Source organism: Cyprinus carpio, chromosome A4 (assembly GCF_018340385.1).
Source record: "Cyprinus carpio isolate SPL01 chromosome A4, ASM1834038v1, whole genome shotgun sequence".
NCBI classification, from domain to species: Eukaryota; Metazoa; Chordata; class Actinopteri; order Cypriniformes; family Cyprinidae; genus Cyprinus; species Cyprinus carpio.
The window spans coordinates 6878889-6904199 of record NC_056575.1 but is presented as its reverse complement, the minus strand read 5'-3'; the positions used below and the strand labels follow the sequence as shown (position 1 = coordinate 6904199).

General features: G+C 36.3%; 3 protein-coding genes across 6 annotated transcripts in view; all 3 read right to left on the bottom strand.

Annotated features, from left to right (window-relative positions):
- Positions 1 to 897: 897 nt before the first annotated feature.
- On the bottom strand, positions 898 to 11640 carry LOC109086801 (lipase maturation factor 2-like). The gene is made up of 14 exons (XM_042749382.1): positions 11455 to 11640; positions 8372 to 8613; positions 8222 to 8250; positions 7470 to 7657; positions 6938 to 7119; positions 6164 to 6314; positions 5610 to 5744; positions 4990 to 5091; positions 4743 to 4843; positions 3053 to 3235; positions 2724 to 2892; positions 2524 to 2636; positions 1690 to 1797; positions 898 to 1579 (listed from the first exon to the last, which is right to left on the bottom strand). Exons 1-14 carry the CDS (start codon positions 11546 to 11548, stop codon positions 1250 to 1252), a joined length of 2127 nt encoding a protein of 708 aa, XP_042605316.1. The 5' UTR covers positions 11549 to 11640; the 3' UTR covers positions 898 to 1249.
- Positions 11641 to 12186: 546 nt separating this feature from the next.
- Positions 12187 to 16370, bottom strand: LOC109086798 (transmembrane protease serine 9-like). Of its 4 annotated transcripts, none has more exons than XM_042735549.1 (13): positions 16195 to 16370; positions 16019 to 16084; positions 15766 to 15952; positions 15609 to 15684; positions 15309 to 15498; positions 15062 to 15201; positions 14156 to 14309; positions 14036 to 14074; positions 13734 to 13953; positions 13506 to 13660; positions 13314 to 13418; positions 12467 to 12603; positions 12187 to 12388 (listed from the first exon to the last, which is right to left on the bottom strand). In XM_042735549.1, exons 1-13 carry the CDS (start codon positions 16253 to 16255, stop codon positions 12227 to 12229), a joined length of 1692 nt encoding a protein of 563 aa, XP_042591483.1. In that variant the 5' UTR covers positions 16256 to 16370; the 3' UTR covers positions 12187 to 12226. The 4 variants fall into 4 exon arrangements, with proteins under 4 accessions (XP_042591483.1, XP_042591489.1, XP_042591473.1 ...); XM_042735555.1 differs by having other exon boundaries at positions 14036 to 14044; XM_042735539.1 differs by having other exon boundaries at positions 14036 to 14077; positions 16195 to 16369.
- Positions 16371 to 17368: 998 nt separating this feature from the next.
- The window catches only part of LOC109097212 (protein O-mannosyl-transferase TMTC1-like), a 38540-nt gene continuing 30597 nt past the window's right edge, over positions 17369 to 25311 (bottom strand). The window contains exons 15-20 of the mRNA XM_042739089.1: positions 23075 to 23210; positions 22841 to 22985; positions 22071 to 22208; positions 21593 to 21715; positions 19606 to 19683; positions 17369 to 18499 (exon numbers count right to left, since the gene is read on the bottom strand). Of these exons, the coding sequence (XP_042595023.1) occupies positions 18377 to 18499; positions 19606 to 19683; positions 21593 to 21715; positions 22071 to 22208; positions 22841 to 22985; positions 23075 to 23210 (743 nt within the window). The 3' untranslated portion in view covers positions 17369 to 18376. The remainder of the gene's footprint in view (positions 18500 to 19605; positions 19684 to 21592; positions 21716 to 22070; positions 22209 to 22840; positions 22986 to 23074; positions 23211 to 25311) is intronic.

Genomic DNA, 25311 nt, shown 5'->3' with positions numbered 1-25311 from the left:
GATGATCAGAAGAAATGGACAGCACCTGAGTTAAATATATGAGTGTCACAGCAAAGGGTCTGAATACTTAGGACCATGTGATATTTTTCTTTTTTAATAAATGTGCAAAAATGTCAACAATTCTGTGTTTTTTCTGTCAATATGGGGTGCTGTGTATACATTAATGAGAAAAAAAAAATGAACTTAAATAATTTTTAGCAAATGGCTGCAATATAACAAAGAGTGAAAACTTTAAGGGGGGTCTGAATACTTTCCGTACCCACTGTGTATATGTATATGTATATATATATATATATATATATATATATATATATATATATATATATATATATATATAAATTGTTCTTTAATTAATAATGGTTTAACATCTAGGTTAAACTGTACCAAACAAAACTTTATTTTAACTAAATACAAATCTACTTAATGTAAATTCTTTTAACTTAAAGTGAAGCATTTGCCTTTAGAATCAAACATCAATTTGATATAACCTGTTATAAGTACTGTGTAATTAAATCTCACCTAGGTTGTAAACTTTTACTCAAATTAAACTCAATTAACAGTCATGTTTCAACAAACCCAAGTGTGCAATCATGATGTGTGTACACTGCCACCTTGTGGTGACGAACAACTGATTTTCAACTTTCATTTATGAAATGCATTGGATTAAGTTTTGACGGAATGTGTGTATCCCATACTTGTTGAGTGAATATAGGGTGGAGTTTAAAATTAAAATTAAATATCGCATCCAAAAAACATTCCACCCTTTCACGTCATTACAAATAGTCACCTTTTTAATATTTAAATTTTAAGGTGAATAACATTTTTGAATGTTGATTTTAGTACCTCTAGATAAAAAAATGTAAGTTGTAGGATTAGAAAAACAACTGAGGAATAAAATAATTTATCAACAACTGTTTAATGCATTGAACAGCATGAAAAAAAAAATTGCATTTGTGCTTTTGTTCTAATCGTTGGGACGTCCACTGTGTATAAAGGAGGGTGTAGCAGGTGATAGCTTAAAATGGACTCTGTTAACATTCAAAGCCAATTAAATCAAGTACTGTGCATTTGACTGAGTGGCTTTGGCACAAAGAGATAAAACAGTGTAGTGGTAACATGCAAATCTGAGGTGTGTGAAAGGCAGGAAAATCAAAGACTCAATCTTAGAAAAAAAAAAATGTACACCTGAGAGAGAATCATGTGTCATTGCATATGGCCAAAGAGAAAGGCACAAAGTGACAGCAAGAGCTCATTTTCTCTTGCGGGGGCTCCTGTCAGTGTCCTTTTTTTCATTGGAGTCCTTCTTGCTGCCCCGGTTGGATGTAGCTGGTGCTTGGCTTTTCTCCGTCATCTCAGAGGGCTCTTTGGGTTTCTTTGGCTTGTGATCAGCTGATGCTGGTCTAGGTTTTCGGTTCCCTAAAGCCCAGGATAAGATGGCTTTGATGAGGAAGATGCCAGCTAAAGTAGCTAACAGTGTTGAAAGCACGAGAGACCCCGAGAGGCCTTTGACGTGGCCCCGAATGAGGCTCAGAACTTGGGATACAGGCGTGTCAGAGCCGGGCTGAACTGGGAATTTCTCCTGCACACAAACAGACATGTTTCAAATCAATCATCAAAACTCTATTAACTTTCCCAGTACATATTGCTGGTTTTATTGTGAACGGTGCATGTTTGCTTTTCCTATTTTACCTTCAGTCCAGACTCCTCTAACAGTTTGTTAAGCGTGGGGTCATCGAGGTTCACAATGGGAAAAAACTCCTTTTTGTACTGCCGCCTCCACCAGTTCTGCAGATGGGTTTCCAAAACAAAAAACAAAAGGACACTAAACCTGAGAGCAGATTCGGACTGCAAACAAAGGGACAAATAGTTGCTACAACCAGCAGTAATGAAAAACAACTGACAACCAACTAATATTAATATTAAGTCAGATAGTTATTTTACCCTTAATTATATAGATTTAATATTAACTGGGTTATCATTTTGCATTATTTAAAATTAATAAAATTAACTTACTACAGAATTACTGACAAATGGGATATTTGTTACATAATTTTGTTATATTTAATATAAATTCCAATTAGTTATTTTAATGTATTAATTATACAGATTTAACATAACTGTATGTCATTTAGAATGATCTTTAAAATTACAAATGGAAAATACAAAAAAAATAAAAAACTAACAAATGGGATAATTATAGACAAAAATTATATTATTTTATTATATTTAATATTTAAATAATTCAGATTAGTTAATGTATTAATTATACATTTACCTGTATATAATTTAGTATTATAATTAAAATTATAAAAATAACTTTTTTCTGAATACTCCCTTGGTTTTATTTGTTTTTCTCCCAAGAATATTAGAATAATTAACGGAACAATGGAGTCTATTTACAAAACTTCTCCATTTACAAAATATGATGCAATTCTCACAAAATAAAGTTCTAATCTTAAACTCAAAAAATTATAAACAATATATAAATGTGACTGAGTGTTAATTAGACAAGTAAGGAGCTCACTTGTCTTTAGCAGGATCTGTGAAGTGGTAGTTATAAAGCTTGGCTTTGATTAGCGCTGGTGGTCTCTGACTAAAGGGGTACTGCGCTTCATCCACCTGAAGCAGACGAACCACTACAGGAAAGAAAAACAGAAAATTAGAGACATAATTCAACACCATCATCAAGTAAATGTAATCTGAGAAGTAAAGTGGTCACTCACCCTCGGGTTTACCCTGTAGGAGGCGCTGTATGAGACCCGTAAACCAGGGGCTTGTATCATCCCCCCCTTGAGCTGCCTGCCACATCAGCCACTCCAGCCGTGGCTGGTGAGGTCCTACTATGGGTGGGACTGCATTCACATTTCCTGGTTTATACATAGGGTTCATTTCCTGCAACAGGATAAGAATTCACCAGTCCACTGAGAATAAACTAACTTTTTCGCTGAGTGAAGACTTTGTGGAAACAATGGCTGTGACATTAGTACGAGAGTAAAAAAATTAAGGGATTTGGATTATTGTAGCAGGGCATCCTTTTCCATTTCCTTCTTACCGTCCATGTTAGCCCATCATAGCTGCCCTCTAAAATGATCTCAGGCCTGCCCTCGGCAGAGATCAATCTGTGCTGGATGCCGTATGCCCCGACCAGCTGGTACCTCTCTACAGCGCTGTATGCATCTCGCACTGCAGGTAATACTTTACTGACTGACATGCCAGCCATGGATGTGTATGGAACCTGAGAGGAAACACCAACACACATGTACACACATTTACTTGCATACAAAGGCTGGTAAAAATGCCTAAATTGTACCAGTGAAGTCCATAGATCATGTCTTAAGTAGGGCTGCTGATTTACCAAGTTAATTTGGCGCAATTAATTACGGAAAAAATGAAGCGTTAAAATTACTGATGCATTTAATGCACCCTGCACCTCTACATCATCAACATTGCATTCTTATAGGACACATCACACAGTCAGTCATCTTGCAGCAACTCTATGCAGTTATATGCCCCTAAAACTCAACATATGAAGGCAAAAATGCCTGTGTATGGGTTTTTGTTTTATATATAAATCATAGAATATAGTTTAGCAATATCACACAAGCAAGAGCACTGTTTTTCCCCGTAATATCTGCACGATTGCAAAAAGTTCAATAAACAAGAAATTAATATAGTGTTGTAGACACAATATTGTTTTTGCTCAGTTTTTTGCTCAGAGTTTCAAACAAATCCACAGCAGAACTTTTGTGCCTCCACACTTCCAAGCAAAACACAGAGGCGTTTCATTACCAAATGAATCCACGATTTTGAACACATCGAGTGAGCCAATGATTCAGTTACCCATTCATAAAGACTTGCTCCGTTTTTGAATGAATCATCCGTTTTAATGAATCGGTTGAATGAATGACTCAATCAATACTAATCAAACCGCCACCTCCTGGTGGTTTTATTTTAATACTTAGTGTATCATTTCATAAAAAAAAAAAAAAAATTATATTTCAATATTCCTTTATAATAAAAAAAAAAAATAAAATAATTTATAATATGATTGTTAAAATGCTTGTAAATTCATAGCATTATTAATGCAATTCTAATTGCAGTGTAAATGCATTCATGCAACCTCTGAATAGTGTGCAAATACACCTAAATCCCACTTCAGATGCAGCTTCGTAAAACAATGTTATGGCCACACTGTAGCCTTAAAAGTTTGAGTAAAAAACTGTTAAATCAAACTATTTCTAAACCTACTTTTTTAATAATCTCTATTCAATGCTTTTCTCATTTACAACAATGACTATTTTACTTTTGGGGGGTAATTTCTCATCCCAAATTGATGTGCTATTAATTTGCAGTTAATTAGATTAATGAATCAGCACGGTATTTAATTAGATAAAAAAATAAATTTTCTTGACAGCCCTTGTACTTGTACCAGTGCGTTCCATAAAGATCAGATTGTATGCTTATGGACAGCAGAGGGCACTGTATTGCTTGTGTCATAACTGGAGCAAAATGAAGGAAACAAAAGTCACATTTAGAATGTTATATTAACAATGTAGTTACTTCTACAGGAAATGCAAACAAATTAATAAATGGAAAGTCACCAGTACAATTATAGAACACTTGAGACAAAAGCTATCAATATGACTGAATGAGTCACAAAGCCACCCAAAAAAATAAATGAAATAAATCACAAATCAATTGTGATATTGCAATTGCAACCATACATAGGACATGTAACTCACCACACTGAGGGCAAAGACGGCCGCAGCAGCCGCTGTGATGACCGCCCACTGAAGGAGAGACCAGAGCTTGCTGGCAATACCTCGTGTGCACACACAACTGACAGAGCAAACAGATGGCAGATTTCTTGGCTTGTCTCTTGAAACAATGGACTTTGGCAAAATCATAGGCTGAAATTCAAAATCTTTACTTTTTGTTTTTGTATAAAAAATATGATTTTATTATAATAAACTTTTTTGGTTTAGTTTAGTTTGGCATGGAAGGCTTCGCTTGTGAGGTGCAGGACACCAATCCAGATAGTGAGCTCCTGAAAAACCTCCAGAAACGCATTAAATCCATTTTGATTGAAACCTGCAAGAAAGTTTAAAAGAAATATTTCACCTCAACTTCAAAGGAAAAGAAAACAGAAAAAAAGTAATCTTTCAAATATTTTTTTTTTGCAAAATAAACTTATAAACTACACAAATCTCATTAATATAATGTCAAAACTTTTTTATATATTCTATATAAAAAATTTTTTTTATTTATAAAGTAAATATTCAAAAAAAAAAATTGTATTCATACTTCATGTTAGTATTTAATTGTAATTTATGCAGATTTTATGCAAATGTTTGTGTTCAAACAGGATTCTGGATGACAGTATTATTGATTATTTCTACTGATCTTTTTTATTTATTCATTCGAGATATCTCTTCTGACTTTGGATTGAAATACAACCTTAACATATCTCCATGAGATTCATCCTAACATTTCGCAAAACAATTCAATTCTAAGTTTGTACTCACATTTTTAACTCCATTACCAAATTAAAAGAAACATCAGCTCCTTTGCAGATCAGTTTTAGATTTTTCATTTGAAGACTCACTCACTTGTTTTCGATGACAGAGTTTTTTCTTCCCAGTTAATCTGTATCTTAAAGAGAGTAATAAAACTGTAGAGGATGAACAGGTAGACAGCCAACTCCACCAGCAGCGTCAAATAAGAGACCAAGGCCTGTCCATAGCCTAAAACACAAGACAAACTAAATAAAAGCTCAGAAGTATGAATACAAGTGTGGTAAAATAAGAGTGAAATGAGTGTGCTAAGCCTTACTTAAATGCATTTTTTTACTGAGATGTATTAATGATCTGATTAAAGGGATAGTTCACCCAAAATGAAAATTATGTCATTAATTACTAACCCTCATGTCGTTCCCATCACCAAAGACCTTCGTTCATCTCTCTTTCCCTTTTCTCTTCTCTTAATTTGTGTTCTGAAGATGAACAAAGGTCTTACGTGTTTGGAACGACATGAGTGCGAGTAATTTATGACAAAATGTTCATTTTTGGGTGAACTATCCCTTTAATCAGATCATTAGTGAAAGTCTCGACTATCCCATCAGAAACGACTGCACAAAACAAAAGTTAGAGATATGTGGTCATACTTCTAGGCTTTTTGTCCTGGCCCTTCTTCTTCTTTGGACTAGAATTGGAGTTGAAATGATCATCATCCAGCAATGAGAAGCTTAGGGTGATTCTCAGCAGGTTCAGAAGGCTGCAGTTACCAGTGAGGATGTAGCAGAGCTGGAGAAACAGCTGACAAAATGGTAAAAAAAAGAGGTATAAGTGAAAAAGTCTTGCAGAACAACACAACACTCCATTAAAGGAATATTCAAGGTTTAAACTGTCACATTGTGTACTACTACAGAAAATAACTGACTTATCCTTTAACTTGCAAAAAAAATAAAAGTTTTAAATTTCACATTGTGTACTATTTTAGTATTGTAATTTATATTTTAAAAAATATTTTTTTATTTATTTATATTTTAATTTATAATTTTATATAATAATAATAATAATAATAATAATAATAATAATAAATACATAAAGTATGTACGTATAATAAATAACTGATAATTTTATTTTATATAATGATAATAGTAGCATTTTTTCTTATTTATTTAAACATATTTCATATGATTTTAATAAATTACCATCTTAAAAATGTATAATAAAATCATAAGTTGTCTAAATTGTCCTTTTAGAAGTGGAAATACAGTTCTAGGTGAACTTAACTTAAAAACATGAATAAAATTGCAGTGGGACCAGTAAAACAAAACATTACATTTAGATCCACTCTTCATTTTTTCAACAGGAGGTATGCAGATATCTTTTAATGCATGTACACACACACACAAACAATACAACAAGTAACAAACCTGAACATAAAAGCCGAACAGTCTCAAACGCCGAATGGGAGCAAAGAACGTCACAAGAGGAACAATGATCTCGCTCTGCAGCACAACCACTGCGCCTAATCTCAGCAGCCAATCAGGAAGCTGATGGACGTACCAGGCCAAAAGAGTGGGGCTCATCTGGTTCTCCAAATGATGACTCAGTGCTGCAAAAAAGATGTCTGAGTTTTCAAAACACTGTCATCTACAGAGGAATCAGTTTTTCCCCACACAAAGGTGCAGTCTGCATCACAGTTCTTGGCTATTTTCACTTCATGCAAGTTCAAAAAAATATTCACTCTAATAAACATTAACCCTTTCAGTATTTAAGTACCCAGATTAGCAAAACCTTATACTAATGGATGTTTTATATGATCTATAGATCATTTGGTTAGTGAATTTCCAGCAAAGCGCTGTACAAGATTTCCTCATGAATAAAAGTGGGCGGTATGACGAGCACAAATAAACTGATCTCAATCAATATGGAATAAATAGTGTTAAAAATGATTCATTTTACCTGACAGATCATACCACGCAGGGTCGCCGCTGGCCAGCTTACTCACACCTGTGCAGAAGGTCAGCCGGAAAAACAACCAACGGGTCAACCAGAAGCTCACAGGGTCATGATATCTGTAAGAGGAGTGCAGCAAACCCAGCGGAGCTACAAGCACAGCCAGAACCCCAGCCTCCAACAGCAGCACGTCCCTACGAGAGCATTAGAATCAATCACACTCAAACTCAAGAAAGTCTGTGGTGTTCGCCTGTGAGAAACATGCAGTTGTGTTGCTAAGGCATTGTGGGTGGTTGTCAGGCCATCTCTATTCAGTTGTCAAGGTGTTCGGAGTGATTTTACCACTTTGCTATGCAGTTGATAGGTGTTTTGGGCAGTTATTTACCAGCCAAAGTCAAAAGAGCACATCCACAAGTCTCTTTTAATGCAGTTAAGTTTGTTGCCCATTTAATCATCAAAAGCACATAGTCCACTAACTGAATAGCAATCAAATGGACTGTAAATCACATTAAATTTAATGGGCAGGCAGTGAAGTTTGTGGTCAGTTTTCCCTCTCATTCCCTCGCAGACATTCTGCTGCAGAGAATTTGACTTGCAAATACCTCAATTAGATCCTCAACAACGATGGAGAAATAAACAAGTGGTTGCGGCTGTGTCCGTTATACCCACTGATCTATATATGACCAGTGGTTATACCTAATGAGACACAGTACAGTAGGTCAAAATGCAAGTCATACATGACAAATTGTGAAACTCACCATTCAGAGTGGAGGAAGTCTCCACCGACCTATAAAACAAAACGTATACTGTAATCACTCAGTTATGTTTCCACAGAGACTACAACGTTTTAAGCCTTTTAAAGAAGCATTTGACATGGTGGATAATAGATAAAAGGACATTATACTGACATTATAGAGTGAAAGGTAGAGGGCCTGCAGGCAGAGGTAGATCAGACTGTCTCTCAGGGGCTCCAGCAGCACGGCACCCAGGCCTAGTGCCACTCCAAGCAGGCACATGAGCTCCAAGGTCTGCTGGGGTTCCAGACCCAGATACGGCCCCAGACACAGAAGGGACTCCTGCTCCAGTAGGGGCCGCTGCACTTTTGGCACCTGCAGGCGCACAGGGAGAATACCCTCGTCTCCATACAATCCTGTCCAGAGACACAAACAAATGCAGTATTATTTTATCATTACTTATTTGTTCTGAGTGAGATGTGTATGTGTATATATGTAGATGCAGGTATTTTTGTATTTGTATTTTTATATTTATTTTGCAATAAATAATATTTATATGTAATATTTTTATCATGACTATACTTACATAATAATAATAATAATAAATATCTACAACTATACTTATGTACATATAAGTAAAACATAAACAACTAAATAGATATAAATATAATAAACCAATAAAATAAGTAAATACATAAAACAATACTTATGTAAACAACAACAATAATTATATATGTTGCCAAAGTATATTTTTATTATAACTATTAGTCTCCAGCATCCTCACTACCCTACGATGGATGGAAGGATGGATGGACAGACAGATGTTTTTAATTTTAACTATATTCCTGTACAACCAATCAATCAATAAATATCCGTAACCCATTTTACTTCTACACATGTATATTTCACATTTTGGAAGTAAGATGAGTTCCAAATGCTATTTATTATTGACTTTAATACTGTATTGATGACTGAGGCATAAAAAGGTGGCAATATGGAGAGAAAAAAAAGAAAAGAAAAAAGAGCCGAACCAGTGATGACAGACTGCACTCGAGGTCTGTACACAATAATAAGCTGTGTTTGTTTGCTCAGTGATAGTAAAAGCACAAAGCATCAAGCGTCATGTAAACATTCATTCAACAGAACACCACAGGTGCACACTGCCATGACCATGAGCAAAACAAACCCGTCCTGTGGCTTTTTAATGCCTCGAAACAAGTCCAGACACCCCAGATGCCCTAAACACTGCAATGCAAACAGGTGCACTGTAAAATACTCCTATAGGCTACTTGCTAACAGTTAATGAACAACAGACTGATGTAGAGTATAGAGAGATCAGGAAATATTACTTCACTGTTACAGAACGTTGACAAACTGAGCTAATTTTTAATGTGACTGACACAGGTTGCAAAGTTGCATATCCACATTTTTGGCATGCAAGCCACAGAAAGAGTGAGCGCATAGCACACTGGTTTGAGTTAGAGAACAGGCCGTGTATTGTGGCAGTGTCAATGTATGACTCACGGTTGCTCTTTGAATTACTCCATTTTGGCATTAGACCCAGTTCTGCCACAAGAGGCTCCTCCAGGCACACTGCTTTAGAGGATCGTTTCCCACCGAAGGGAAAAGACTCCATGCATAATCACTGAGACCTTGGAGGTTAGCTCTGATTGGGAAATATTTTCACAGGAACTGAAACTATAAAAATGCCCCTTTTGTTGAGTGCCAAACATGCACAGTTGGGAGTCAAACAACCCAACTCAGAATACCAAACGGGAAGAGAGAGCTATTATTCAGCGCACATGATTTCCTTTATCTGTGAGCAACCAAGTTTGCTTGTGGCCAGATTTGGCAGTACTCAGCTTTTTGTGACGAACAAACAAACACACTAACCATATTCTGAGACGACACAGTCAGCATGTGATTTTCCCCCCCAAAATTATTAACACAAAAGCCTAACACTAAACAATTTTATTATTCAATTCACTAAAAATAAATACAATTATACTAAGTATATATAAATAAGTAAATAGAAAAAGCAAATCATTGTTTTGGACAATAAATTGATGCTTTGTGTGTGTGTGTGTGTATGTAGTATATATATATATATATATATATATATATATATATATATATATAGATAAATAACATATATATATATAAATAATATATATAATATATATATATAAAAATATACTAGATTAAAAATCACATATATATTAAAATAAGAATTCAGCAATTAAAATAATGATAACAATAAAATTCAAACAATGATTATAATATATATGCATATATGATTTTATTTATATATGTTTGTCTTTTTATAATAAATAAATAAAAAAAAAAAATATATCTATATATATATATATATATATATATATATATATATATATATATATATATATATATATATATATATATAAAATCATATATCCACAAAGAGTATGACAACATTACTCAGTGTGTTTTCATTATTGCCAATTTTCTTGGCCTATTCTGGTGCAAACGTTAAATGGGATTTTTTTTTTTTTTTTAAATAAACCCACCCCCTCTACACCATGTATGCACATACATGCATATTTATAGAGAGAAAGACGGTATATAATCCTGCCCTTGGTAACACATTGCAATTTTATGAGCAGCAATGCTTAGAGGTGAGAGCTTTTTAAACTGGATGAGGTGATTATTTGTTCACGGGTTGAGTGGAGCTTATTGACACTTTGAAAGGTGTTGGTACAGTACATGCAGCAGTTAAAAAAAGGCTTCATGAACACACCGTACACATGGCATATGCATGGATCATTTCAGGGCCAAAAGCTCACAAGCCCCTGAGTGATGACGGGTCACTACAGTGCGCACTCAGCACTAACTGGCGGGGCTCCCAAATATCAGCACATGTGGAAGAACTCAAGCAGTGCTGCTCGATTCACTCGGGCATTATGTCTTGTTATCTCGAAGTTCAGAAATCGCATTTAAAAATATTAAGTCCACTGCGCAAATTCTGCTCGAATACGTCCTTCAGCATGGAGATGCTGTTTGTGCACGAGGTCCTTCAAAAGTTTGAACTGAAAAGTGAGAAGAATGATCCCCGTGACACGATTAGCGCCAATGAATGAATCAAAGGATATCCGCTTTTTCGCCGACATTCCACAACACAGTTCAAGTTCAAGTGTAAACGCAACCATTCATTAGTGCCGCACCCAAACCCACCATTGCCGCCAAACATCCAGCTGCAAAAAACAGAGAAACTTCCTTACCTGGTATTTGAACGTAGGTGGACGCAAAAGCACACACGTAAATAAGTGCAATGCTCCACAAGAACCATTGTCTGGGCGTTTTTACATCCCCCATTTTGGCGGCCTGCTGGAGGGATGAGGTGTCACTTTGTTTCGGGTGAGTCGAGCGCTGATGCTCATTGGAAAAATGAAGTGGAATCGGAGGGGTGGAGTTTGAATTAGTGATGGGAAGTCCGACTTACTTCCGCGAATCGGTTCTTTTGAACAGCTCGTTCGGTTCTTTTACGTCCTTACGTAATCACGCGGTCCCTGGCATTCCAACAAAATTTTCCAAAACCAAAACGTTCCAAAAGAGCCGTTTAAAACCTTTATGTAACCTAAATATCACTTTCATTTACATTACATCATTCTAAAATGAATTTACAGTGAATGTTTTGTATGGCAGCTAATAAAACCAAAAAGAGTGGGATTCGAAAATGAATCATTTTATCAACCGATTCACTGAAAGATTCGATTTAAAATAATTCGTTCACTAGTTTGAATTTGTGGCTCGTGGGTGAATGTTACAATGGCATTTCCAAAGCAGAACAACTAATCAAGCGTCAAATAATGCTTGTTAGTTTTCCAAGCAAGTTATGAAACCTGAAAATAGCTTTTATATAAAATTAAATGGGTCATTTTGTATTGCTTATAGATAAAACGTGAGAAAAGAAAGTATTGCTTTGCAAACAACTTGACAACAAGCCACACAAGGAGTTTAACGAATGTTTTTAATATAGCTTTATTAAAGATATTAGGCATTTCTGATAAAAGTCTGTATCCATGAGTAATAGGCCGACACTCGAGTGAACACAGCCGGTTTCCGAGGTTCACATTTCTTGCCACCCCATGTTGTTAGTCCTACAAGGTAGTAAACCCCATTTTTTTCACACATAAGGGGTGCGCCAGAGTCCCCCTACACAACATGAAGAATTTAAGTGACCAGGACATTTGCATGTGAACAGTGATAGTTTAAACTACAGTAAGACTGTACCAAGCAGGAGATGGAGGCTGCTGCATCCGTACATAGGAGGGATTTCATGCTGAAACGGTCACCCCAACCCATCACGCAGGCTTTCTCAGAAAGAGGCTTAACTCTGGCCAAATGCAGTATATTAGGGTGCAGATCCACTAATATGAGAAGAAGAAAAAACTACTACTACCAGAAAATGTTAAATGACAGTTAGTATGTGCTTGAGGAAGGAGCACATACAAAGTAGCAATGGACAATAAATATTTCCAGATGTTTCCATTTATCATTAATTTTCCATATTTTCAGATGTAAAATCAACAAAAATCTTAAAATAGGCTTCTGGTCTTCTTGTGCATGACTTAGCAATGCATTGTATTCCAATTAATCAAATCAAAAATAATAATATAACCATTTAATCAAATCAAAAATAATAATATAACCATCCATCCAAGACATTTAAATGAATTTTGATAATGTGTATGTGATTAGAAGATGTATCCATGCCATCGAATCTAGGATATGTGATTTAAATTAAATAACCATCCCTGACCAACATGGAACAAGCAATTTGGAGAATAGATGGGAAAAAATAGAACAGATGGATGGGGATAAAATAAAATAAAAAAAATTCTAATAAAATAAAAATCCATGACCTACATAGGACAAGTCGTTTGGAGAATGGATGGGTGGAGAAAAAAAAAAGTAAATAAAATAATAATAAAATCAAATGATATGATAAAATAAAAACAACCGTCCATGACCTACATAGGACAATTGGTTCGTAGAATATACTGAAAATAAAATAAAAAGTAAACGGTTGTAAAAGCCATTTTATATCGGTTTTAATGCTGAACACTTTTTAACTCACAGGTAGCTTTTCTTGTTCCCCAACCAGTTGTAACACAAGACAAGTTATCTTCATTAACCATTTCATCATCTTTATCTGTTATGCACACCGGAAATATCATGGGCCCTGGATGGAGCAAACGTTAAGCTGTACAACGCTGATTGTTGATCAGGATCTCATGAACAACACAGATAAGGTCATGCGATTCTATACCGATTTGAGCTGGGACAGATAAGCGGATCATGGAGAGATCGGAGGCTGGTGGGAAGCTGCCATCGAAAGCCAAACTCTGCACGCTTTCCACAGCTGCAGTCTGACCCGACATGAAGTTCAGGTCATGAGCTCCCAAGACCACAACATCTCCAGCCCTGTGGGACAAACTGTCAGAGCATCACTGAGGGACAATGACTGAACGTAGATCATTAAACTCATCGGGCTTACCTGGCAAAGCAATGACGCGGTGCCAGAACCCAGCGCGGGTGAACGAGGACGCCGCTACAGTAATGCGTATCTTGGCTCTGGAGGCTGACATGCCACGGCCAGGAGTTCGCACATGCCTCGCTCACGTTCTCCACCTTGAATGTGCCATCCACAGAGGACACCACCTGCGCCAAGTCACCGGGGAGCTGGCAAGACTCAGTTTTGGCCTGACCACACTGCACTGAAGCCACGACATGGAAACGGACATGAATGATGAATAAAGCAATCGAAAAGGTACATGATGAGGTACAAGAGTCTCTTACCAGTTGAATCTGCTCCAGAGTAGTCAGAAACGAGTTCACCTACTGTATATAATACAAGCAAAGAAATATAGCCGTTTCAGAGCAGACAGTGACACATCACTGAAATCTGAAAGTACATACCACGTAATGAAGACTCGATCCATTGTTTGTAGTGGTATAATGTGGTGTAGACCCCTGGTCTTTGGGCCCGACCACATCCGACCCCCCAGCTGACCACTCCAGCAAGCTTGTACCTATCATCTGTGAAACATGAGAGGGGCCCACCAGAGTCGCCCTGATCCAGATGGGTCAATGAATGTTCACAATAAAGCAAAAGGAAAAATCTTGTTTAAAATTAAATAATTAATCATTCATAAATGTCATTAAGCTATTTGGACAGCCGCACCACATGACATTTTACAACTTAAACTAACATTGCCAATGCCTTGTCATAAAAGGTCAAATTATATTTTAAGAGACTAACTTACCTTGATACATATTACACACACGTATACTTTTATCATAATTATATTATTTTTATATAATAATAATAATTTTATTATTATTATAAAAGATTTATGGCTATGATTTGGCAGACCAGTTTTATTTATAAATATTTATAATAATATTTCATAAATAATATTTTGAAAATTGATTATGACATTCTTTTATACATAATTTAATATAATAATAATAACAACTATGATTATCATTATTAATATCATTTAATTCAATATTAATAATTTATTAATGTGATTATTAGTATTATTATTATTATTAATCATATGGATTTGACTCAGCAGACAAGCTTTATTTATTTATACATTTTAATTATGATCCTATTTTATTAATAATCCCTATACATATTTTTCTAAGATATAAAAAAATAAAGAAATTACTTTACAAAATGTTCTTCTTTATATCAGGGCCGCTGTATGACCCTGATATTTTTACTTCATGTATGTAACATATTTTTGAAAACATTAATTCATAGTACAAAAAAAGAACATTGTGTCATTGACTGACATGAAGGTTTTTTTTTTTTACCTGACATGCATCCATTCTGCCTGCCTCTGCTCCAGCACACATCATAAACTTAAGCATTTTCCCTCTGTAATATTTGTTACATGTCTGTGGCTTAAAAACAGTTACATTGACCTCTTGAAGTCTGGAGGCACGAGGCCCATCTATAAAGAGACAAATTCATCTAATCACACATAACCTCTACCTATGAAGCCCATTACACAGGTTATATAGGACAAGGTTAACATATTCCTGCTATTAAGGGCCTTACTCTCTCTGATGGCGCCCCAGCCGGTGACAGTACAGGTTTCCTGAGGGGGCAAGTCATTGTTTAAGATGGCAACAGGCCTCACACACTCATTAAACAGCAGGGGACTCTGCAGTTTCACCAGGGCAATATCATTCTCATTTGTCTTTTGTTTGTAGCCCTTGTGGGAGATGATGTTTTCCACCTCTACAGTCTTTAAATAAAACACACAAGGCAGTTATACAAATTAAAATGGAATAAATTAAAACAAAAGATCCACATAAGATGGGAGTGAAATGTAAATAAACACACACAGACACTCACTTGATGGCAGGATTCATTCATATTCTCCAAATTGTGCATTCCAGCCACTGCCTTCCACAGTGACGCCTTTTTATAACTGTTCACAAACATGAATTCTGGTTTTAAGACACATATTTGCACTCATAGAGGTTTTATAGACCAATGCCGGTGGGCTTACCGTTTGAAGCAGTGGCAGGCGGTAATAACCCACCGCAGGTCGAGGATGGCACCCCCGCAGACTGGCATATCTGAGTACTGCAGGGACACCTGCCACGGCCATGAATGTGCCCATGCCTCCTGCCCACCTATAATCCGGCTCTCCTCCTCATCCTTCTCTGGGATGAAGGCACGAATGCCAGCCTGGTCTGAAAACAGTGCATATTTGCATGCCATGATGCAGATGAATTTATGCATCATGAGCTCAGCCTTACCATAACATCCATTGCCAAAGATGCAGTTTGTCCCAGCTGAAGCACTCCCATTGGAATTCTCTTTAGCTTTAAAAGAAATATAACATTGTATGCAGTAGGAAATCACATTAAGTAGGAGATAACATGGGTTCACAAACAACATCTTGTGTCATGCTTCCTAAGTTGCTGAGTCTCACCAGGGTCGGCCTTTGTCCAATTAAGAGAGAGTATTAAAATAAATAAATACTTTTTATGCATGGTCACAAATGTGTTTTTAAAAATGAGCGGGGAAGCTTACAAAGGCCGTTACAAGACAACAACACGCACAGAAAATATCCACCTGTGGCGCTTAATTAACAAAGTGGAATAATGCAGAGTTTCACCACTAGAGGTCAGCAAAGATTCAAGCTCTCACGCGTAAAACTACACGCCCTGTGGATCGAAATCGTAATTTACTTTACATGTTTTGCACGACAAATCTTCCATTATTTTAACAGTCTGTTGATATATTTATAACGTACTGCCGAAAAAATACATGCAGAAAGTCAAAGTGAGCGTGCTAACCAATCTGCATGATGGTTCTGGCTACAGTCACACCAGGATACTAAACTTGCTTTAGTCACAACTACGCTTAATGAACAATGTTTTTTATTAATAATTTCCATTGTTTGACAAAGGAATGTGTCTCATATGGAAAAGCCTGCCATATGCTTAATGTATCATTCATGCAGGCAACTCAATTTTAAGTCATTATAGTCTGTGACCACTAGTGAAAAAGCCTCAGTTGCATCTTATTATTCAATAATAATTATCTTGTGTGTGTGTGTGTGTGTGTGTGTGTGTGTGTGTGTGTGTATATATATATATGTATGGAACCTTCAGTATTTCCAGATTTAAGCCATTTATGCCATTTCATTTTTTCTTTTTACATTCTCACGTGTATTCTCAGTAAACATGGATTTTCAGAGCACATCTAAAAGCAATATTTACACTTGTAACATGTTTAAATATGTAAAAGCTGTTTAAATATGAAATGGCTGTTTGTCTTGTTCAAGATCATGCAGCATTCTCTCATGTACCAGTGTCTGAGATTAAAAATATTGTTAGGTTAGATGAAATCAAACGTGAATCATATTGCAAATTCAATTGCATAGCAACTCCTCAGTCTTGCTCCTTTTCTGTATCAGATCTGTGTTTATTTTAATGATATTTTAAAACAGTGGGATGTATACCGAATTACAGAACAATGCATTTCTGTGTGTATGGGTAGTTTAACACCTGGCCATGGACGGCTACTTTGATAGAAAGTGATTGCATATATAATTGCCCACCCAGAGCAATATCAACATCTTCAAAGACAAGCACACAATCACAGGTATTGGATAATATTTATTAAATAATCATACTTCACATTGATTTCTGCTATGACATGTTTAGCACGGCTGCTGCTGAATTCAAGAAATTTTCTTGATAACAGTTCCTATGGCAACGAAATGTAAGTGCAAAGATTACGGTATAATCAAGAGTACCGCATGACAAATTCTGGCCACCGAAAATATGACTAAAATCCATGTAATGACCTACTTCATTATGGATACGTCATTATGAATGATGATGTAATTCCAATTTAAAGAGGCTTCAGTATTATAGCTTATGAGGATAAAAATGATATGTAATTCACTGCACAGGTCAATATGCCTTTAGTCCAAGATACATTCCACAATAATGATGCATGTACAAGATAAAAGATCAAATTAAAGCACATGATGAATGACTCTGTCATTTCTTTCCTTCATTTAAATCACTAACAAAATCCTTATGTGAGGATTAAAAAAACAAAATACAAGCAGACCACCTACAACTAATCAGCCGTGTTCATAGAACACAGTAGACAGCTAGTCATATTTGATAACTCACAGCATTTGTCTGAGATGCTTTCTAAAGGTTTTGTAGCCAGCGAAGCAGAACGGAGTTGTAGTGGTCGAGTGGAGCCTCTCAGAGACGCTACCTCTGCTCCGATTAAAAGAAGAACAACAAATGCTCAATTTGTGCTGGTCTGAGAACTCATCGAAAAGTGGTCTTGGGACGACACATGGGAAAAAAATGATGAGGACTTCTGAAATATGTTGCTGTGAGATACTGCATGATGTGTTGAGGTCAATGGTGTCTGCTTGGTCCAGCCCTGGACCTTCAGTCTTTTGGATTAGTTCAATCCTAGAGCCTCTCTCTAAACTCTAGAGGGGAAGGAAGTGGTCATTAATCATCTCCTGAGTCCAAACCGTAGTTTGCATGTCTTAGTCCGGCCCTTCTCTTCACCCTTCTGTGTCTCAGTTGCTTGTCCTTCATCATTTGGCTGACAGTTCAGGTCACGCTGTTCCTCTAGGCCCCTTGGAGTTTTTTCTCTAGTCTGTCCAGCTTGGCCAGGTTTTCCTTCAGCAGTTTGGAGCCGGGTGAGAGGAGAAGAGCTCTTTGGTAGTACATTCTTGCTGCTGCATAGTCTCCCTAAAAAAAAAAAAATATTGAAAACGAGCACACAACAGTTCAGGTTACAATGGCATGAGAAAATGTCCAGGTCATATTTCATCTAATCAAAAGGAATAAATAAGAATTTATATATGCATTGTGACAATTCTGAACATACTTTATAATAAGGGTTCCATTTGTTAACATTAGTTAACATGAATATACATGAGTAATTTATTGCTCGTTGTTACTGATCATTACAACATTTACTAATACATTAATAAAATCAAAAGTTGTATATGTTAATATTATTTAATGGACCTGAGCTAACTGAACTAACAATAATCAGATGTATTTTTTTTTTAGGTAATATTAGGAAAGATTAATAAATACTGAAACAAATGTTTGCTCATTGTTACTTCATGTTAGTTAATGCAATAACCAACAATAACTAATAGGACCTTAAAGTGTCACTACTATAATTTTACTTAAAAAAAAAAAATCTCTCATTAATATTGTAATACAGTAATAAAACTCAATTATATTTTCTTTATTTAGAATAGTTTTATATAGTGTTTTAATGGTTTTAACAAACTGACTATTAATATATTAGCATTATTTGTATTCTTTAAATTATAAATGTATTAAATAATATATTATAAATTAAACATTTAAATAAATGTATGCTTAATTGAAAACAAAAAATACAATTCACAGAAAACAAGTCAAATTATTTTATTATTTTGTATCTCAAGAAAAGGTATCCTATTTTAAAATATATTTTTTTATATTGTGTTTACATATTTTTAAATGCCATATTAATTGTTATTTAATATGTACATTTTAATGATTAACATTATTATATTTTACTTTTTTCATATTTAATTTGTATTACTAAGTATAATAAAATGCAATTATTACTATTATTTTATTTATTCATATACATGTATGTTCATTATGTGTTCCTTCACATTACAGTAATTTGTTTACAAGCTACTGAGCTTGTCAGTTATTATTCCTAACCAAAGCCTTCAATTTCTTAATGCAAACTATTTCTTTCCTTATGCAAAATATATTTTTCCTTTTAATTTTGTGGTGAAATTTCTTATCAGTTCTCATTAGACCTCAGAACTCAGCCATCATACCTTGATATGCTGAATGCCGCCCATATTCATCCAGGCTTGTGATTGGTCAGGTTTGAGCTCGACAGCAAGCTTGTAGCTCTGGAAACATTAGATCAGCACGTGACATATTATACATGCATGAGATGTAACCAATGATGAATTCAACAGCATTAAACAGCCAATGAGATTCAACCTTTTATAAGAGTTTTGGCCTGTGCAAGAAACACGATCCATTCAAGATTAAAAAATGCACTGGAGGAGCATTTAACAGTTTGGCTCTACCGCAGATGTGGTGTTGAAATACCACAAAAAGCCTTTTTGTTTAGGGCTTTATAACTGAGCTTTGAACTGGATAGCAGAATTATGTAAACCTGAGACCAGCCCGATCTCAGCTGTCCTTTTGTGATCTAAATAAAAGTAAAACTACAGGCCAAATATTAGTGGGAGACATGAAATGAGTCCAGGAATCGAAGAATGCAACCAAAACAGTCCTTGTGCTAACTAGAAATCCTGCCGAAGAAACTTAGTCCCCTTAAGGCAGCCAGGATGTTGAGAAACACAGAGGTTAAAGACTAAGCTTCCAGCGCGAGACGAAGTCTGGACTGTTTATATTCGGAGATGAAAGGAGGTGGGTGATGTTCCTGTGACAGTATCAGGGCACTGGCAAGGAACAGTGTGAAGGTGAGAGAAGCAGCAAGCAGCAGAGAGCACAATTACCCAACATTTAGTCTCATGTAGACAGACTGTCAGGAAAACTGATCCATATTGCAGGTTATTCTGCCCGAGATTTAAACAGGAAGGGGCCTGGTTGACATATCAAAGAACCAATCACAGGCTTTTATGTTTATTGTTATGGATATAACCCTGAAGCCAAAACTGATATATATCTTGACATGTATGTATTTGCACTGAAAAGGCTTTAAAGGAACATTTTCAGTCAAAGGAATCATTCCACTGTAGCCTTTCAATTCAAAATGATTAATGCAGTAAAATTCTGTACAAAACTAGTCAAAGATAATCAATACATAACAAATATCTACGTTGAGAAAAACCAAAATCTTTAAAAAAAAAGTTTTTCGCTATTCTTAGTATTTGATTTTATCATTGACAAAACAGAAAAATATGTAACTTAATTTTAATTTATAAAAAGGAAAACATGCTTATAATACAATAAATGATCTAACAGTGAAGAAATTATTGTCCGTATGAATTGCTTTTCTGCATATCTTTCAAATACAATTTCATTACTGTTAAATGCATACTGTACTCATTATTATTTTAATGTAATAAAATTACAATTATTTTTATGCTTTAAAAAGGGGGGGAAAATTATATATATATTTATTTGGGTGTGATAATTTTATATTTATTTTTTGATTTTTGATTTGGGGGGAAATTATATATATATATATAAAATTTTGCTTTACATATTAATTTTGATATATTACTTGGTATTTTTTTTTTTAAATATGAATATTTAATTTATTTAAAAATTCACATTACCATTTTTAGGATATTCTTATATAATTTTTACATTATATAATATAATTTTTACATAATATAATTTTTATTCATATTTATATACTATATTTAAATAATGTTTCATTATTTTCTTCCTTCACATTACATTTATAGTAAAAAGATTTATGGTACTAACTATGTACTTTTATTTTTACTAAGTACTTGTAACTATTTATATATATAAAAAAATTACTATGCTTTTCACAGAAGATTAAAAGTAAATCAGTCGATTCAGAAACAAAAAATAAGCAGCAAATCTTCTCAGAGGACTGATAAAAACCTGTATATCTTTACTCTTGGATTTTGTATAAATCCAGACAATCAAATTAGAGCTTTCCATCTGGGTAAAGCTCTTGAAATTTTTGTGTGTGATATGCATCAATCGGTAACTGTCTATAGACAAGTTAAGGCATAGTAAACAAGACTGTGAAGAAAGGGAATATTTGAAGAGCTCTTCCCTCACATTGACAGCTGCAGATGTAATTACCTGGAAGGCGCGATCAAGCTCGTTCATCTCTCTGAGCTGGTTGCCCATGGAGAAGTGCAGCTCTGCCCTCACCGCAGGGTCTGATGGCTCCTGCTGCAGTGCTGTCTTCAATGCATCCAATGCCTGAAAACACATACATTCTCATTAAGCTCAAAACTAGTGCTGAACTTCTTTTTGCTGAGGTTCTTCATCTCTCAGGAGGCATAGAGATTTCTCTTTGAGGCAGAGAACTGCTAAACTGAATAAAGTAACGAGTAAAGGCATGAGTAATAAAAATAAATTATATGCAATTTATGAGAGATTCAATAAAATGTGCTTTGAACTGCTGAATGCTGTGGCAAAATTAAGATCCGGGATGAACTGATTCATTGCTCCAAATGAGATGAAGAAACCTTGTGTTTGTGTGTTTTTCGTTTCAATATGGGGTAATGAAAGGGAGTGTGCATGAATTGATGCACACAAAGACACGTACACGCACCTCAGTGTGGTTGCCTTGTTTGCTGTAGATGGCAGACAACAAGCGGTAACATTCAATGCAGTTGCTGGTCTTTGAAATGATGCTCAGGGTCATTTTCTCGGCCTCCACTGAGCGACCTGCCATGGCTAAAACCTGCGCCTGTGGAGACAACGAGATGGGAAGAGACAAAACGAGTTAAAAAGGGAAAGAGCGAATGAAAGAGCAACCAAAAAATGAACCTGAGAGGTCCTGGCCTCTGTTTCTTAAGGCGGTGATGTGAATCACACTGAAGGGTCTGTGGAGACTCAATTAAGCTGACGTTCTACTCTTTGAAACGCTTCAAGCAAACCGTTTACAAAGACCAGTGCCAATGCTGACAATTAAAGGGATAGTTCACCCAAAAATGAAAAATTGCTGTCAATTTACTCACCCTTAGGCCATCAAGATGTAGGGTTTTTTCTTCTGTATATCATTATTTAAGATTTACCTAACCAGCATATGCTGTTTTTTTCTATTAGGTTGATGTGCTTTTTTTATTCTCAAAATCGAGAAGCCGCTGACTTGCATTTTATGAATCACCAAGGACCAGTTTCAGCTAAAAATCTTTACTGTTCTACTCAAGAAAAAAAGTCACCTACATTTTGGATGGGCTGAGGGTGAGCAAAATAACAGCACATTTTCTATCCCTTTAAAACAATATCAAACCTAAACCTAACTGGTTGGACTGGAAAAAAAGAATGAGATAGGAAATGGTGGGATTTATTTAGGCTAAAAAGTGACTATAATCTCACCAGGGCGAGCCAGATATCAGTGCTGTCGGGCTGAAGTGTGGCTGCCTCTCTGTAAACCTCCAGTGCCTCCTCGTATCTGCCGGTGTTGTAGTATAAAGCCCCAAGAGGGGTCAGGATATCCACTTTACGAACCACTTGCAGGGCCCTGTGAGACACACCCACATGTGATTTAGTTTACAGTTGTGAAAGCCGGATACACCTTTAAGACAATGGTATAATTTGATCTCATCTTACCTTTTGTACCATAGCTCCGCCTCTTTATTATCATTGGACGAGCGAAGAAGACGACCCAGGTTCACCATGGCAACATAGTGAGATGGCTTGAGACGCACTGCTTCCTGGTAATGAAAGGCTGCATGATCGCCATGACCTAAACAGAGACAGGTAATATATAGGTTGTGTATAATAAGTGCTTGATATGAAGCACTTGAGATAGTAACACCCTAACAATCATCTAGCAATGACCTGGCAACCACTTTAAAAACCACAAAACAATGCACTAAAACCACTCAGAGCATCTGAGCAACTGAACACAAAAACCCTGGTAAGTGTCCAGAGGACCTTAGCAACCATCTAAAACATCCTAGCAACAACAAAGGAATATCTTAAAAACTGCATACCTTTGGGAACTGCTCAGAGCATCCTAGCAACCACATAGCAATGTGGAACCAAGCACATAGAACACTTTAACAAATGCATACTAACGCCCTAGCAACCACCTAGAATACCACAACAACTGCACAGAGTTCCCTCTCAACCAACTAAAACATCTTAGCAACTGCATACCAGTACCCTATTAACCACTTTAAACATCTTAGCAACTGCAATCAATAACCTGGAAATTACCCAAAGTACCCTAGCAACCACATAGCAAAGTGAAACTAACCAAGCATATAAAACACCTTAGTAAATGCCCTAGTAACCTCCAGAACACCCTAGAAACCATATAGTAACATAGAACCAACCACATAGAACACCTTATCTAGAAACTATATTGTAACATAGAACATAGAATATAGAACACCTTAGCAGCTGCATACTAACACTGCGTCCAACCAACTACCTCCCAGCACCCTAGCAACCACATAGCAATGTGGATTGAATTGTGTATAACATCTTATAGAATGCATTAGAAACTGCAAGCAACCACATAGCAACATGGAATGCAACAACCACATAAAAAACCTCAGCAACTGCAAAGTAACCAGTTTGGAACCAACCACACAGAACATCTGTTACCACATAAGGCCCTAAGCAACCACATAGCAACGTGGACCCCGGTAACCTCCCAGAACACCCTAGCAACCACATAGCAATGTGAAATCAATCACATAGAACACCTTAGCAACTGCATACCAACCCCCTAGCAACCATAATAGAATCACAGCAACTGCAAAGTAACCAGTTTGGAACCAACCACACAGAACATCTGTTACCACATAAGGCCCTAACAACCACCAATAACACCCTAGCGACCACAAAGCAATGTGAAACTAATCACATAGAGCATCTTAGCAACCACATACCAACCAACACCCTAGCAACCACCTGGAACATCTTAGCTACTGCATAAGGCCCAGGCAACCACCTAGAACACCCTAGCAACCCTACCAAGACACACCCTAGCAACCACATAGCAATGTGAAACCAATCACATAAAGCATCTTAGCGACCACATACCAACCAACACCCTAGCAACCACCTGGAACATCTTAGCTACTGCATAAGGCCCAGGCAACCACCTAGAACACCCTAGCAACCCTACCAAGAACACCCTAGCGACCACATAGCAATGTGAAACTAATCACATAGAGCATCTTAGCAACCACATACCAACCAACACCCTAGAAACCACCTGGAACATCTTAGCTACTGCATAAGGCCCAGGCAACCACCTAGAACACCCTAGCAACCCTACCAAGAACACCCTAGCAACCACATAGCAATGTGAAACCAATCACATAAAGCATCTTAGCAACCACATACCAACCAACACCCTAGTAACATAATGGATCATCTTAGCTACTGCATAAGGCCCAGGCAACCACCTAGAACACCCTAGCAACCCTACCAAGAACACCCTAGCAACCACATAGCAATGTGAAACCAATCACATAAAGCATCTTAGCAACCACATACCAACCAACACCCTAGCAACCACCTGGAACATCTTAGCTACTGCATAAGGCCCAGGCAACCACCTAGAACACCCTAGCAGCCCTACCAAGAACACCCTAGCAACCACAATAGCAATGTAAAACCAATCACATAAAGCATCTTAGCAACCACAAACCAACCAACACCCTAGCAACCACTAGAAAAAACTTAGCTACTGCATTAGGCCCAGGCAACCACCTAGAACACCCTAGCATCATGGACCCAACCACATAAAACACCTCAGCAACTGCATAATAACACCCCGACAACCACTCAGAACACCCTAGCAACCACATATCAATGTGGAACCAACC

Coding starts and splice junctions, on each gene's coding strand:
- LOC109086801 (XM_042749382.1), bottom strand. CDS start 11,548: ATGGGGGATGTAAAAACGCCCAGACAATGGTTCTTGTGGAGCATTGCA. Junction 5,092..5,609: donor AACTCTGTCATCGAAAACAA/GTGAGTGAGTCT, acceptor ACTTTCTTGCAG/GTTTCAATCAAAATGGATTT. Junction 4,844..4,989: donor CGAAGCCTTCCATGCCAAAC/TAAACTAAACCA, acceptor CTGTTTGCTCTG/TCAGTTGTGTGTGCACACGA.
- LOC109086798 (XM_042735539.1), bottom strand. CDS start 16,255: ATGCATAAAAAGTATTTATTTATTTTAATACTCTCTCTTAATTGGACA. Junction 14,310..15,061: donor GCAGAATGGATGCATGTCAG/GTAAAAAAAAAA, acceptor CATCTGGATCAG/GGCGACTCTGGTGGGCCCCT. Junction 13,954..14,035: donor CTCTGGAGCAGATTCAACTG/GTAAGAGACTCT, acceptor TCGTGGCTTCAG/TGCAGTGTGGTCAGGCCAAA.